Here is a 17,762-nt window from a genome sequence, read left to right as displayed (position 1 = left end):
AGCCAGAGCTATTCCATCTTAAAGAGACAACCTTAATAGCATACCTTCTGATTATCCAGTAGAAGTCAAAAACACATTTAATGCATTAGAGTTAGAAGACACAACAGAAAAATACATTCCAAACATAAAGAATATCAAGAATGCCAGATGGATACTGGATGAGGCATTGCAAATTGCAGATGAAAGAAAAAAAGCAAAAATCAAAATGGATGGATCAGTAACTTTTAAATTAAATACAAAGTTTCAGAAATTAGCCAGAAAAGAGAAGAATATTTCCTTAAATGAATAGTGCTAAGAGGTTGAAGAGGGTAGGAGAATGAGGAAGACAAGGGATCTTTACAAGAAAACTAAAGACATCAAAGGTGGAGATGCTGAGTTGCAGATAGGTACAACAAAAAGACCATCTCATTTGTGACAGTCTTTTTGTTGGGCCTACCTGTGACTCAGCATCGCCACTATATGGTGAGTATCAACTTACCTTTTCATAATGCTGTTACATTCCATCCTGGATTTTCCACTGTTTGAAAGACATCAAAGGAAAACGCCAGGCAAAAATTGGAATGATAAAAGACAGAAATAGTAAAGATCTAACAGAAGCAGAGGACATTAAAGAAAGAAGGGCATAATATGTAGAAGATCTATATAAGAAAGAATTAGATGATGATGATGGAGTCAATGAGATTTTAGAAGCAGAGCAAGGTGTTTTAGAGATTGAGGTCAAGTCAAATGGGCCCTATGAAGTACTGTTAAAAACAAGGCTAGTGTACTTGGAATTCCTGCAGAAGTGTTCAAACTTATTGGAAAGAATGCAGTGAAAGTGTTGCATTCAATATGTCAGAAAATATGCAGAACCCAACAGTGGCCAAAAGACTGGAAAATCTCAGTATTCATCCTGATTCCAAATAAGGGAATTTCTAAAGAATGTTCAAATCACTGAACAATTGCACTCCTCTCTCATGCTAGCAAAGTCATGCTTAAAATCTTACAAAATAGACTTCGCCAGTATATAGACTGAGAACTACCTGAAGAACAAGCTGGATTTTGTAAAGGAGGAGGGTCCAGAGATCCAATTGCTAACATACAATGGATTAAGGAGAAGGCAAGATAATTCCAGAAAGGTGTGTATCTCTGCTTTATTGATTATGTTAAAGTCTCTGACTATGTTGACCACAACAAATTATGGGAAGTACTAAAAAACATGGGAGTACCAGATCACCTCATTTACAAGTGGCATTTATACTCTGACCAAGAAACCATGGTGAGAACCATATATGGGGCAACTAAAAGGGTCAAGATTCAAAAAGGAGTACAGCAAGACTGCAGTATGTGGAGCACATTATGAGGAATGTCAGGTTAGATGAACAAGAAATCAGAATTAAAATAGCTGAGATACATAGAACCTTACATAAGCAGATGATGCCATACTAATGGCAGAAAATGAAGAACTGTTAAAAATCCTCTTACTGAAGGTGAAAGATGAGAATACGAAGTGTGGTCTAATGTCAAATATCACGAAAATGAAAATTATGGTAACTACACATATCACTTCATGGCAAATACAAAGAGAAACAATGGAGGTAGTTTCTATGTTCAATTATCTCTGCTCCCAGATTGCTGCTGATAGTGATGCAGCCACGAAACCAAGAGACGTTTATTACTTGGCAGAAAGGCAATGTCCAACCTTGTCAATGTTTTGAGGAGTAGAGAAATAAATTTAACAACAAAGATCTATATAATATTTGTTTTGGTCTTTTCAGTTGTGTGATGTATGGATGTGAGACTTGGACCATAAGGAAGGCTGAACGGTGTAGAATAGACACCTCTGAATTGTGCTGTTGGAGGAAGCTCCTTAACATTCCATGGACTTCAAAGAGAATGAATAGGTCAGTATTACAGCAAATAAAACCAAAGTGCTCCTTGGAAGGTCTGATTCTGAAACAAAAACTCACTTAGCTTGGGCACATTATGAAAAGACATGATTCACTGCAAAAGAAGTTAATGCTGGGGCATACTGAAGGCACAAAGAGAAGAGGGGGCAAAGGATGAGATGGACAGACAACATCACATAAGTAATGGATTTCAACATGGAAAGTCTGTGAGAGGAAGCAAGATCATGGAGGGTCGGAATTGGCTAAACGAATAGAAATAGGGAGAGAGAGAGAGAGAGAGAGAGGGGGGGGGGGGAGGGGGGATGCATCCTATATGTGTTTTCTGTTTTCTTTAAAGTGTATCCTTATGTTTCCTTTAAAGTGTATCCATGTACATGCATATGTCATATGATGTGCATGCCCAGAATGTAATCTTATCTAGCCGTGAGTAAAGCTGATGTGTTCTAAATATGTATCTTCACAGAAAAATATTGCAACCATAATAAACTTTCCACCAAGCCTCCTTAGAAACTTTATCATCACAATTTTATGTCAACACATTAGATAACAAGTACAGATATGTCATCAATATAATAAACTCTTCCAGAACAAAACACTTTTGGGAAGTTACCAACTGCGCACAGGCAGGGTGACGACTCCAGCGAGTGACCAATCAATGTAAATTGCCCTGAAGATGACCCCACTGTGGGTTGAAACCAGTTGGCGGCAAAATAAATAATGTGATTGTGACGGTCATTTTGAATAACTGATTATAAGTAAATTAATCACTGTTTATCTCCATACAACTATGTTGTTAAAAACTTTTGGGAAGTCTTAACAAGTGCATTTCAGTGCTCATTTCTTACGGCAGTGGAAGATGTTAGCATACTTGTACAGAAAGCTATCTTTTAACTGGATGGCAGCTGGTGAAGCAAACTGAAATGATAAATGACCTCCAACTTTTTGACAAGGGCAATTAAGCCCAGTAGATGCCTGCAACATGTTTATCAAGATTACGTGAGTCACAAAAGCATCAATGTCTGACATGACTGTGGAAAACAAGGCTAATGAGAAAGATCATAACCAAAAAGTACTAGTACACAAAAACTAATCCTTAGTGACAAAGGTCTTTGTGAATACAGGAAAGCAAGCTGCACAACATTACGTGTGTTTCATACAAACAGAATGGGACTTCAGGCAGAAGTCAATGAACTGAAAATGGATTCTGAATCAGATAGCATGTACTTCAGAGAACATCATATTCTATGGGAACAGATACAGATATGAATGGTGGGCTCCATGTGATTCCCAAGTCGAGCAGTGACCATAAACCATAAAATTATCAAATATGCAGCAACCAGTCGCAAAATCATGTTTTATTTATTAACTTTTGCAAATCGATTTCAACTGATTAACAGCCATCATTTGATGTTTAACCTCTGCTTAAGACGGTATTACTACTCAGAGCACATATTGGTTGATAGCACCGATGACGGCTATTAATCAGTTGACATCAATTTGCAAAAGTGAATAAATAAAACATGATTTTGCGACTGGTTGCTGCATATTTGGTAATTTTAGATACAGATATATACTCTTTCTCTTTTTCCAGTACACTCTGTGTATGAGAGAACCCTAATTTATTCTGGAGAAAACAATCCTCTCAAACAGGCTGAACTTTTTAAAATTATTGCTGTGAGGAGATATTTTAGTGTGAAGTTAGCTAAATAAAATTTTTAGTAATAGCATTTGCTGTTTTAACTTCAGAAATTTTGAAAGTACACTAACTTTCCTTTTTTAAGGGGGAGGGGTATGTATGAGGACTTTAATGTAGATTTGAGTATTCTCTGACAAAGATGAAGGGAAGAGCACATCTCCAAGTCCTCACTTGATTTGTTTTCCACAGTAATTTTCCCAACAATACTATACATAAGTAGCAGTGTAGTGCCGAAATTTCGTTAGTAGATAAGACCATTATGAAAGGTTACTAATAATCAGGTTACAGGGTACTGATCTTAGCAGTTGAAGATTTTAAGACAAAAGCTTTTCAACAGAAAATGTTATATATACTTTCACTGATCAAATGTTAAATGCTCTGAATTATCGAACGTCACCCATTGGGATATTTTGTGATCTCTCAAATGCTTTTGGCTTGTGAATCATGAAATTATTCTAGATAAGCATATGTATTGGGGTATGAGTGGGGCAGTGCATGAATGGTTCACATTTAACTGGAAGAATGCAGTAGGTTGAAATTAACGATATAGATAGTCTGCAATAATCAGCAGAGTAGTCAAACTGGGGAGGTATCAAGAATGGTGTCCCACAGGATTTTTTTCTTGGGTCCCTTATTGTTTTTAAAATACATTAATGACTTGCCACTCTATATTCATGAAGATGCAAAGCTAGTTTTTCTTGCTGATGATCCAAGTATAGTACTCACACCCAATAAACAAGAATTAGCTGAGGAAATTGTAAATAATGTCTTTCAGAAAATTATTAAGCAGCACTCTGCAAATGGGCTCTCAATAAATTTTGAGAAAACACAGTATATACAATTCTGTACAGTACACGGCATAACACCATTGATAAAAAATAGACTTTGAATAGAAGTCTGCCGCTAAGGCAGAACATTCAAAATTTCTGGGTGTGTGCACTGATGAGAAATTGAATTGGAAGAAACACTAACAGTTTCACCCACTTATGCCATTAGGATTATGGCAAATTTTGGTGATAAACATGTCAGTAAATTAGCCTCCTATGCCAATTTTCATTCACTGTTTTCATATGGCATCATATTTTGGGGTAATTCATCATTAAGAGAAAAATTATTCATCACAAAAAAGTGTGTAATCAGAATAATAGCTGGAGACCACCCAAGATCACCTTGCAGACATTTATTTAAGGAACTCGAGATATTCACAGTATGTGCACAATACATATATTCGTTTATGAAATTCGTTAATAGCCCATCAACCGATGACCTCAGCAGTTTGGTCCCATAAGACCTTACCATTAATAACCCATCCCATTTCAAAAATAATAGCAAAGTGCATAGCTACAACACTAGAAGAAAGGATGACCTTCACTATTCTGGGTTAAACCTGACTTTGGCACAGAAAGGGGTGAATTATGCTGCCACAAAAATGTTTGGTCATTTGCCAAATAGCATTAAATGTTTCACAGATAGCCTAGCTGCATTTAAAAGCTAATTAAAAGAATTTCTGAATTACAACTCCTTCCACTCAATACATGAATTCTTATATATGAATGAGTAAGTGAAAAGAAAATCATGTAAAGAAGGCTTATGTTAAACTGACATTTTCCATGTCATTACGAAATGTCATATTCATGATCTGTGAAACAAGTATTAATGTAATGTAATCGAATCAAGAAACTTGTTGCAACCTTGTGATATGGATTAATGACTGGAAGAGAATAACTTTAGCAGACAAGTCATCCCTTACTTTCGTACCCACAAGTCACATTTCTCTCGCCCTACAGTTCCTTTAAATGGCTGAATTGCAACAGTGTTTATGTGAATAAGGATGTCATGTAAAATTCCTGCGCAACTAGTGAAAGTGGTGGTGCAGCATACAACACGATGTACTCGTATCCTGAAGGAGACATTCACATTCCTGCCCAATCTATATAAACTAAGTTTTTCGTAATTTTCATATATCACTGTAGTGAATGCCATGATGGTTTCTTCAAAGTGTCCACTGCTGATTCCCTCCAACTCCCTCCCACATAATTGTGCAATGTAGGCTGGTTGTACCCCTCCAATGACTGCTGCATCACTGGAACAACACACTAACTGTCCTTCCTTCCCTTCTTGTGCACATAAATCTTTATAGTAATTCATTCTAGGAGTGTGTGCACAGGACTTCATTACTATTTTTATTTGTCTGAAATCATTTAAGGAATGCACAAAAAACTTTAATCATTAAGGCTAGAGCAGAATGTGAATATCACCTCTTTCTAATATGAGTGCATTGTATTACACACTGCAATAACCTGCTCATCTATTTGCAGAATTTCACAGTGATTAAGTGCTTCCTGCAGTGCAGACATTTCCCTCAATGAGACCACTATCTTTCACGCAACTCATTCTCAGTTCTGATTGTCAAGTGGATAGTGAGCAGAGAATTGGACAAACTTTCTGCTTCTTCACTGGTAATGGAGTTAAATGGCTCATTGTGTGACAAATGACACAAGACACTGAGTGTATTCTGAAATTTCATGGATATGTACAACAGTCAGAGGTGTCCACTGCATATTAATTATGTTCAGTTTCATATTATCCATTTTTCAGATGGGAGGTGGTGGTTCCTGTAATTTATGGGTAACAATTATTTACATTTAACCACTTTAATAGCATTTCTAATTCTCTTCTGCATGGGTGTATACAGCGTGCTTCGCAGGAAATGTTGCAAGATGAGGATGTTTAATGACTGTGCTCTCCACAATTATGTAGGGCATGTGATTTTTAAATTAATTACAATGATGTAATCACATATATTACTGGTGATGTGCTTGAGAATGGACTATGCTCAAAACCGGTAGTGTGAAAAATAAAAAAAATAATACACAGTCTGGTGGGGAAATGTTGTTCTTCAATATAATTAAACTATGTATTTCAAGAGACAATATTCTCTTCATAAGGTTGTTGACAGTTTGTGGAAGATTTTGTATAAAATGAATATCCACAGTCCAAAGTGTTTTTTTATTTTATTTAATTGAATGCCACAAACTGAGTGTCAGCAACCTGACGATGACAGAATTCACTCTTGAAATGCAAGGATAAATTTTATCAGTACTGTCATAGTGGCCAAATGCAAATAATTATTGCTGAATTATCTTCATCCATATGCAACAATCATTTCTATAATTACCTATGGTTATGAAATTACATCACATACAATATTCCAACAATAAATGAGAACAGTCTTAAAATAGTGCATCACCACTGGCACTAACACTACAGAAACTCAAGAATGTTTAACTACTGTAAATATTAAGAGTGTGAACTTCTGCTGGAAATAAATCATGTGGCACATACAGAAGAACTGGTATTTTCAACAAAAACTTCATTTTAATATTATATGTTAAATTAGGTCTCAAACTATATATAACTGAATTATTACCACTTTGCTGGTCACCCAAGAAACTCTTCCATTGACTAAAATTTTGTTCCACTGCTGCAAAATTATGCCTCTTTCTTTCAGACGAGAGAAACATACACTTCTCAGGCGACGACAGGTCTTTGAGAGATTGCACAAGCTGTTGGACAAAAATTGGCATATGACAGACTGACCAATATACACGTTCTCGAAGTCTATTCTATCTTCTTCCTTTATAATACTACCATAGTGCCATCAAAATGTATTCAATTTCAGACTAATCTCTGTTACCAATATTGATTTTTTTTAAGTTTTGTTAAATTCTGACCAGCTTTAAACAGTCAGAAGACAAATACATTTTTCAGATGGTTAAAAATACTGTTTGCTCATTTAAATACAAATGAGAATATTTTAAAGAAATTTACTTTTAAATAAATCTTTTCTTAATTACTCTGTGTAATTATCTGTATGCTATGTGTGCATGTACAACCTCTAGGATAGCTTTGCACCCTATCTATATCCAGCTGATGCATGCAAGGCAGTTTAGACTCAACTTATTTTTACATGGTTACAACTCGCTGCTGTTCACCAGAATGAGAAATATATCATGTTTATATTATATTTCCTGCCATTTGTTTTTAATCCCATACTGTAGTAGATAGAAATGTTTTTCTTTTTCTTTTACTTCTATTGTAGATTCTGAAGATGTCTACTGTCTAGCTAAAATCGGTAATTCTGTTCAAAACAATTTGTGGTCAAGATAATAATACAAAAATTACATACATTTATGATAGCAGTCCAAATCGACGTTTTATGGGAAATTCAACTCAAATTATAATACCAGCAGAAGATTTCAACTTACCACCAGCTATAGATTGGGAGACTCAAGTGATTATGGCATGTAGTAAGGAGAGGGAATTGTATGATATCTGTCTGGGTCACATAAGTTCTCCACAATATTTTGGCAAATACAATCAGTGCAGTCTTCAGTTAATTCATAATGACTGCTACTCTGCCCATGTCAGTGTCCTATATATGTTGACCATTATCACCTCCACAAATCTGTTCTGCTCCTATCACTACCTGTGCAACTGACCCAGTGGGTGGTGGTGGTGGTGGTGGTGGTGGTGGTAGTGGTGGTGGTGGTGGTGACCCCCAGCTTCTAACTGTGGTTTCCAATGTCCACAGTACTGTTGTGGGTTGCGCACCTCACTGTATGTCAATGCTTTGCTCTTCCTTGACACAGTACAGGGTTACACCCCTGACTCAGTTGTAGGATGCTGTCTTTCTTAATTAGATCATCTCACCCTAGACCCTAACTTCAAATGACTCATCAACAAGTCACTATTACCGAGAAAAAAATTCTTGTACATTTTGTGCAAAATGAATAGAATTTTGGATGTGATGTTGTCATTTTCCCACAGATGGACTCAGGAGACCTATCAGGTGTTTGGGCCAATACATATGTTGTTGCTGTGCTACTGCTAACTGCAGGCTGCACTGGGATGCCCTCTTTGTGGATGACAAGTACCATTCAAGAACCACCTAAGTGAATTATGATCAGCCTTACAGAGAGGACAACCAACGATCAGCAGCAATGCTGATGCCTGAGAAATGACTGAACTTTGCCCCAACTCCAACATCACTACCAATTGTGGAAATTATATACAATGTGATACAAACCACCTGAAGGGCCACACCACTGAAGAGAAACATTTCAATGGAGAAAGAGCAGCCTTCTGTGAGTTACATGACTGCCCAGAATTGGTCATCATGACAGCCGACAAAGGGAACTTATGTGTTACACAAAATTTATGAACTTATAGGTGATGCATTGTGAAGGAAAATGTAAGGCAATTTGAGAAGTTGTTTCAAGAGAAAAATTACTGCAGTTCCTTGCAATACCTTCAATGTGAAAACAGTCAAGAAACTTTGGCCACAAGCTGCTGCTTCACCAACACTGTACGGACTGTCAAAAATTCACAATGAGGCAATCCCACTGCAACTGATAAGAAACAATATAGAAGCAACTACATATGGATTGGCTGAACACCTGACTGCTCTCCTGAGACCATTTATCGGAAAATGCCATCATCATATCAGAAATTCCATTCATTTTGTACTACATCTACAAGAAATTTTTCTTGATGACAGTGACCTGTTGGTGAGTTTTGACATAGTGTCCCCCTTCACCAGCCTACCCCTAAAGGACTCCATGGAATTGTAAGCAGGAAATTCAACACCAATATGAATGAGACTCTTTGAGTTTGTGCTCATCTCAACTTACTTTCAGTTCAACAGAAATTATTATGAACAGATGGAAATCATCACCATGAGGTATCCTCTGTGGCTGGTTGTGGTGAATTTTTTCATAGATTTCGGGGAGAAGGTCCTCGAGTAAGCCCAACTAAAACCAACCTATTTCTACCATTATGTGGATGACATGTTTGTTGTTTGGTCGCTTGGATGGGGCAAATTTGGCTAATTTCTCCACCACCTCAACTTGTTTCACATCAACATTCAGTTCACCATGGAGGTGGAACAGGACAGTGTTGGCTCCCTCCTGTTTCTTGACATTCTGGTGGAAGAGAAACAAGATGGCAAATTGGACACAGTGAGCAAAGAAAGTTTACACAAATGAATCTGTACCTGCATCTCTCCAGCAGTCACCACAACTCCCAGCATGAAGGTCTCTTACACACATTTGTTCACATGGTGTGATGTACCAGCCACAAAGACAGCCTTCCAACTGAACCAAAGCTACTGAAGACAACATTCCAAAGGAATGTGTACAGTAATAAGCAGATAAGGAGTGTGTTCAGGAAAGTAATAGGTATACAACCATGCAATGAAAATGAGGAATGCAAATCAGTAGCATGCATCCAGTTTGTTGGTAACACCTACACAAAAGCAAGCAGAATCTTCGAATGACAAAATGTAAAATATGTATTTCGCCCACCCCCTATCCTTGACAATAGTAAGTTCGGTAAAGGATGATCTAAGCCTCCATAAGACATGGGTCTACCAAATCTGCTGCCTATGCAGCAAGGCATACGTTGGGGAAAGTGTTTGCAAATTAGTAGGGAGGTGCCATGAACACAGACATCACACTGAATTACACCAGACTACCAAATCAGACATGGCTGACTGCAATATAAAACTGGCCATACTACAGGCTATAACAAAACTAAGATAGGCAATCTTCCTCCTTCTGTGAGTGTATCATCAAAATGTCCACTGAAATTAGGGTCCAAGACAATCTAATTAACAAAGATAATGGCCTACAACAGGATCAGGTGTGGAACCCTGTACTGTGTCTACAAAAAGCAAAGCATTCCCACACAGTGAGGTCCACACCCTACGACAATACTGTGTACACTGGACCACAATTCACCATTTCACAGGTGGGCACCAGTACTCCCACCATCAGCACTCATTGCAGCAGCTGCACATATAACAATAGGAGCAAAGTGATGGAGGGAGTAATAGCCAACATATACAGGACACAGACATGGGCAGAGCAGCAGTCATCAGGAATCATTTGAAGATGGCTGAAAGTCTTTCTGCCAAAATAATGTAAAGAACTTACAATGTGAACCAGGTGGACACCCAAGAAATTTAAAATTTAGAAATATTCTGAAAGACTATCTGATGGCATACATCATATGAAATTTTTCTAAATGCCTTATCCTAAAATTACCTTGAGCAGTTAATCACAGGAGTGATTCAAAAAGCTAATATCTTAGATCTCCTGGTTAGCAACATTCCCAAAATTTTCAATTCAGTTAACATAGAAAAGGGAATCCGTGGCCGTAAGATCATTACAACACCACTGAATACTGATTTAAATAGAAATGAAAAGAAAGGTAGAAAGATATATTGGCTTAGCAAGTGTGACAAGAAACAGATTTCAGATTATCTGAGCAGTCAACATGAACATATCAATTCCAGCACTGATAATTTTGAGCATCAATGGACGAAGTTCAAGAATACTGTACAATATTCCTTGGACTGATATCTGCAGTCCAAAGTCATGAGGGATGGAAAAGATCCCACTGTGATTAAACAATCATGTTGGAAAGCTGCTCTACAAGCAAAGAGAGCTTCAATGGTGATTTAAACATAGCCAAAGCCTCATGGACAAACAGAAACTGCACAAAGCCAAAAGTAGTATATGGAGAGCCATGCATGCAGTGTACAACTTACTCAAAAACAAAATTCTATCAATCAATCTGACAGAAAATCCTACCAAGTTTTGGTCTTATGCTATGTCAGTAAATAGATCAAAGCCATATGTCCAGACACTCTGTGACCATAATGGTACTGGAATGGAGGATGACAGAAAGAATGTTGAAATACTAAATTCCTTTCTCCAAATCAGTTACACTGATGAAGATTGTATTGCGGCTCCTTCTTTAAATCATTGCACCATTGTCAAAATAGCATTTGTCAAAACAAGTGACCAAGGGATAGAGAACTGACTGAAATTGCTCAACAGAAGAAAGGTGACTAGACCTGATGAGATACCTCCACAACACTATGTAGAGTAAGCAAAAGAACTTGCTCCTCTTCTAGCAGCAGTGTACCATAAATCACCCAAAGAGAAACACATTTCTAGTGATTGGAAAAAAGCACAAGTCATTCCTATTTTCAAGAAAGGTCTTTAAACAGACACACCAAAGTATAGGCCTACATCACTAATGTCTATAGCTGTAGAATTTCCGAGCATGTTTTAAACTAATGTACTATGACATTTCTAGAGATCAAAAATCTCTTCTGTAGGAATTAACATGGAACTGAAAACAATTATCGTGTGGAACCCAGCTTACTCCGTTCATCCACAAGACCAAAAAGGCAGTAGATTTCAATGCTGAGTTTGATGCTGTGTTCCTTGACTTCCAGAAAATATTCAGTACAGTTCCACACTGCTGCCTAATGAACAAAATACTAGTATATGAAACATCAGACCAGGTGTGTAATTAAATTGAAGAGTTCTTACCAAACAGAACACAGCACATTACTCTTAATAAGGAGATCTTTTCACACATAAAAGTAACTTCAAGCATACCCTAAGGGAGTGTTACAGGACCATTACTTTTCGCAATATATTAGAATGACCTTGTGGATAACACCAGGCAACGGCCTTGCCACAGTGGATACACTGGTTCCCGTGAGATCACCGAAGTTAAGCGCTGTTGGGCATGGCCTGCACTTGGATGGGTGACCATCCAGCCGCCATGCACTGTTGCCATTTTTTGGGGTGCACTAAGCCTCATGATGCCAATTGAGGAGCTACTCGACCAAATAGTAGCGGCTTTGGTCAAAAATACCACCATAATGACCGGGAGAGTGGTGTGCTGATCCCACCCCCTCCTATCCGCATCCTCCTCTGAGGATGACACGGCGGTCGGATGGTCCCGGTAGGCCACTCACGGCCTGAAGACGGAGTGCTTTTTGTGGATAACACCAGGAGTTTGATGAGGCTTTTTGCAAACACTGTTGCAAACGGAGAAGTTTAATGCTAGGAAATTGTAGTGAAATGCAGGAAGAACTGCAGGGGGTCAATGCTTAGTGCAGGGATTGGCAGTTGATACTGAATAAATAAACATAATGTAATTAGCATAAATAAGTAGAAAGGTCTACTACTGTACAATTACACAATTGGGAACACTCACTGGAAGCAGTGACATCTATTAAATATTTCAGTATGCACAGAGAGTTATGTAAAGTGGAACAATGACATGAAATTAATCACAAGTAAGGCAGATGCCAGACTGAGATTCCTCCAGAAGTGCAGTCCACCCATGAAGGAGGTAGATTGTAAAAACCTCATTCAACCAATACTTGAATGCTGCATGTCAGTCTGAACTCCTACCAGACAGGATAGATAAAGGAAACATAAGTAAAACCTATGAAGAGTAGCGTTTCTCACTAGAGGTTCATTTCTTAAGTGAAAAGGTGTCATAGAAATGCTCATCCAATTCCAGACGCTTACCAACAACATTCCTCCTACAGACCATTCAAGGCTGGAACAGCAAAGGGGAAAAGTGACAGTGGTACATGAATTACTCTCCATCATCCATCATAAAGTGGCTTGCAGAGTACAGAGGCAGATGAAAAATAAAGTGACCAGTCCTGATATGTGAGCCCCATTTATAATTTACAGTCTCAACTTGAAAGTAATGCCTACAATTGTACTTAAGTAATCACACTTATCAATTTTCCATACCTTGTGATTAAGCCCTATCTTCATTTTGTATCAGGTCTCTATTGTGTTAAAGCACCTACCCACTGTGGAGCTTTTAAATGATAAGTTAAAAGCTAGTTAAAGGAAAGTGATTCCTAATGTCAGAGGATCTTCTGGATGAATGCAAGAAATTACACTGTGTCAAAGATATATGAGACACGTAACCCAAGAAGTAGTAGGGTTTGCTCTCTCTCTCTCTCTCTCTCTCTCTCTCTCTCTCTAAGGGAAGAATGATTATTGTGACTACTATTGTGACTACTTTTTTGATCACATTAGCACATGAAGAAATTCTGTGCCCTCACTAGAGAAATGTGCTTATGTGGTGGCAAAAATAGGAGGGAGGTGATTTGGTGTGCAAGCAATTCTATGTGCATGTGATATGATTATATACTGGTGTAGGCATTTTGTATAAATTGGTGTACAACTGAAAACCTGCCCACTGTACACCCATGACTTAATAATTCATGTGATTGGTGCCATTAATCATAGCTTTACATCACTTTGTACTACTTCCTCCACTTCTTGCTCACAATGGCTGGCACCTGATGATCGAGCAATAAAGCCTCCAAAATTAGTTGCGGAATAAAAGGATACATTAGCTACAAGTGCAGCAGATTTTTAATTACATTATTATGAGAAACTAGTTTGTGGGAAATTATGGCAGACTGCCGCTACAAGAAGGGGTATTTCTGAAAAATTCTCATTGGATGTTTGTTGGTAGATGTCCTAGAATACCCAAAGCTTCACCCATCCTTTCAGACATTGGAAATGGACTTTCCTGGAGAATGACTGCAGAAGTTTCGAACCACACAAAAACATGAATTGACTGGAACCTTGCTGTGGAAGAACAGACTTTCCTATGGCCAGAAGCATGCGGCAGCCTAACAGAAAATCCAATCACAGTATGTTTCTGTGTTTATTTGTTTGATGAATGCACAAAGTGGCAAGGAGAGCAAGCCACAAATGTGTAACACCACACTCCACCAGATAGCAAATGTACAACTGATGAACCCATAAATGTAAGCCATGGAAAAAAAAGAGGGGCTGGAGAACAATTTGGAAGACAGTTCAGTTCGGTTGGAGCCTGGTAGAACGACATTTGGCACACACAGTTCTGTTCCACTGGAGTCTTGGAGGAGGACTGGAGCACTGGTGACTGCTACTATGAGATGATAATCACCAGATGTCAGTGACAGTGGCCATCACATCCTGACCACCTGAGACATGAGGAAACAGTCCCACATGGGCCACAATGGTTGCCACGAGTGAGTTGTCTGCACCAGACTGGGATTATGTGCTCTGGCTAGTGTGTCATTCTCCATTTTGAGAGATACTAATCCTTTGTTTTCCTCAAGCCTCATCCCACATTAGATCATAACTTAATTACATACAACACATAAGTCTAGTTTCTAACTACCCAGAAGTTGATAAATACTTATCGTGTTCAACCTGTCACTCAACTGGAAAGATTTTGCCATGTTGTTTACCTCTTGTGCAATGGTCCAGTATATGCAGTCACCAATATTAATATGTCATTGCTTGACAAGCCATATTTCTGTATCACATTCTTATTAGCCCTCTTTCTGAATTATATGCACATTGTACCAAGTTTTAAGTGGCTTATAGTAAAAAGTCTGGCATCACACTCAATGAGTTAATTGAACCCTTCAGCATTATCTAACCCTAACAGTCTAACCATTCTAAAATTAAAGTACAATGTGTATTTTTATTAAATTAGTATTGCAGATACAACTTTTTGGCAACCACAGTATGGGCCAAGATGTTATGGTCCAAATTTTACAATAATATAAGTTTCTTTTAGTGCTGACCATCATACCTGTATTCCTTATTTTATTCTACCTTTACTTGGAAAGCTTGAGTTCCCGAATACCATAATGTTGCCATCACCTATACTTAACTTTCTTCCCCCCACCCCACAAGTTACAGCTTTCCCATCCACAATTTATAGTCAGAATATTTATTTCCACTTTTGTGAAATAATAAAGTTATTCACATGACTGTATGCATTACAAATTTATTTTTCCATCCAGTTGTGTTGCAACAGCTAAACATTCTTACAACAAACTTCAAATAGTACCATACTTCGCATTTTAAAATCATGGATGGTATGTGCTGGTTGATATTCTGTTTAAAAATCTGTTAACCTTTAATAACATTATTTTAAAGCTACCTTCTCTTCCTTCCAAGTTCTTACATTTCAATTTTTTTTTAGTTTGCAAAGAATAATCACATTGAAACAAGTGTAAACACTTCACTATATAAATATATATAAAATCAAAGATGAGGTGACTTACCGAACGAAAGCGCTGGCAGGTCGATAGACACACAAACAAACACAAACATACACACAAAATTCAAGCTTTCGCAACAAACTGTTGCCTCATCAGGAAAGAGGGAAGGAGAGGGGAAGACGAAAGGAAGTGGGTTTTAAGGGAGAGGGTAAGGAGTCATTCCAATCCCGGGAGCGGAAAGACTTACCTTAGGGGGAAAAAAGGACAGGTATACACTCGCACACACGCACATATCCATCCACACATACAGACACAAGCAGACATATTACCCCGCTCCCGGGATTGGAATGACTCCTTACCCTCTCCCTTAAAACCCACTTCCTTTCGTCTTCCCCTCTCCTTCCCTCTTTCCTGATGAGGCAACAGTTTGTTGCGAAAGCTTGAATTTTGTGTGTATGTTTGTGTTTGTTTGTGTGTCTATCGACCTGCCAGCACTTTCGTTCGGTAAGTCACCTCATCTTTGATTTTATATATAATTTTTCCCACGTGGAATGTTTCCTTCTATTATATTGATATCACTATATAAATAAATTTTCATTGCTTTGAAAGTGGCAGATTCCAAAGCAGAAAACTGAAGCTTGATTCAGATATCTATTCACAGATACATAATAAGACACTCTTCAAAAATTAAAGTCTCTGAAGTGATTCTCTCTCTTTTCTATAACAACATTGGTTTAGAAACACAATTATGTATCTATCTAATGCAGTCTAAAGAACTCAACAATACATCTTTACTGATAACATATAAATCTCAATAAAATAAAACTGAATAGGGATCTGAAACAGATAAACTACCAACAAAAAAAAATTATTTTTATGCAAATACTACATTAGGACAAACTTCTAGCACAATGAAGTGCTATATGGAAGTTCCTTCTATACATAGCATATCAGGTGTGATATATGTAAGTGCTGTTTATAATTATTGGTAAGACAAAACTATGTTTTACCTGAATGAGTCCAAGTATAAGCATATTTGACTCAGTAACTCAAATGGCAGTTCAGCCAAATGCAGCTGCTGTTGGTCAGAATCTGAATGTGATTCTTCAATGCTGTTAGCAGTCTCCTTGAATCCAAAACTTTCAAGCTCTTCACTGTGAATCACAGATGCTCCCAACTTACATGGGTGCAATCTTTTAATACTGTATGTGCAGCCATACTGTGCTAATGGGCAACGATATTCCACCCATCCATCCAATCCACCTTGAATATCACAGTGTACATTCTTATAGTGCCAACCATAATCATCTCGTCTGAACTCCTGAGCACATAAGAATGTGTATATGTCCATTGGTTTGCTCTGACTTCTTGGGAGTCTATCAATGGTAAGACTTAATGAAAACGACAAAGGCAGAACAACTGAAGAAATCTCTGAAAAAGTATCAATACCATTTTCATTTGCATTACTGTGCTGCTCCACAGCTTCTGCCTCAATATTATTTGACAATGATGTACTGGAAACTGGTGTCTCATTTGACACAAAATTATAGACTCTTTTGTTTGTGGAAGAACTGCATTGCTCTTGATCAGACTCAAATTCAGTAACATCATCGCTGCTGCTGGTGTTCAGCTGACCTAAAAAAAATAAACAATAGCAAAAATAGTGTTGTATGAAATAAAAATATTGTCTGATAGAATTGGGAGATTGCGACAGAAATTACACGTAACTCATTGGTATGATAGTAGCTTTTGAAACTGTGCTCATACAGAAGAGGGGTAACTATATGGTGGTATGAATGGCATAATGATGAAACCGTGATTCACCTTAACTTTGAAATGAATTCCAGCAAAAATAATAAATGAGAAATATGAAACTGGTTATTTCCACTAACTACTCAAGGAATTCTATAAGTTACACAGTAAGAATTTGGAGAGATTGTACAAGATATATGATATTATGCTGCAGACCACTGAAAGAAAGGAAGATGACAAGCTGCCAATAGCACAAGGTACTAACAAGCAATGAAGAAGGCAGAGGAAGTGAAACAGCAGCATATGTGGGTGTGTTGGGGGGAGGGGGGGGGGGGGCAGGAGGGGGAGGCACATGTGCATGGGTGTGGATACAACAAATGTTCAACATTTCTCTTACAATTCACTGCATTTTAACCCTGACTAGGTAACACACTTTTAAAGATTATGCGTAACCCATTCAAATCAGTTCAAATTATTAAGGTGGTTGTGGCCATCAAATGAACTGTAATACAAACAATAA

The 17,762-nt window shown here is 37.8% G+C and overlaps 1 protein-coding gene across 1 annotated transcript in view; it reads right to left on the bottom strand.

The window, feature by feature from the left end:
- Nucleotides 1–17,762, bottom strand: part of LOC124723052 (F-box only protein 30-like) — an 83,604-nt gene that overhangs the window by 37,048 nt on the left and 28,794 nt on the right. Inside the window, exons 5-6 of the mRNA XM_047248233.1 lie at nucleotides 16,501–17,125; nucleotides 7,016–7,151 (exon numbers count right to left, since the gene is read on the bottom strand). Coding sequence (XP_047104189.1) covers nucleotides 7,016–7,151; nucleotides 16,501–17,125 — 761 coding nt within the window. The remainder of the gene's footprint in view (nucleotides 1–7,015; nucleotides 7,152–16,500; nucleotides 17,126–17,762) is intronic.

This window comes from Schistocerca piceifrons, chromosome X, assembly GCF_021461385.2.
Source record: "Schistocerca piceifrons isolate TAMUIC-IGC-003096 chromosome X, iqSchPice1.1, whole genome shotgun sequence".
NCBI lineage: Eukaryota > Metazoa > Arthropoda > Insecta > Orthoptera > Acrididae > Schistocerca > Schistocerca piceifrons.
This window is presented reverse-complemented; position numbering and strand designations above follow the sequence as displayed.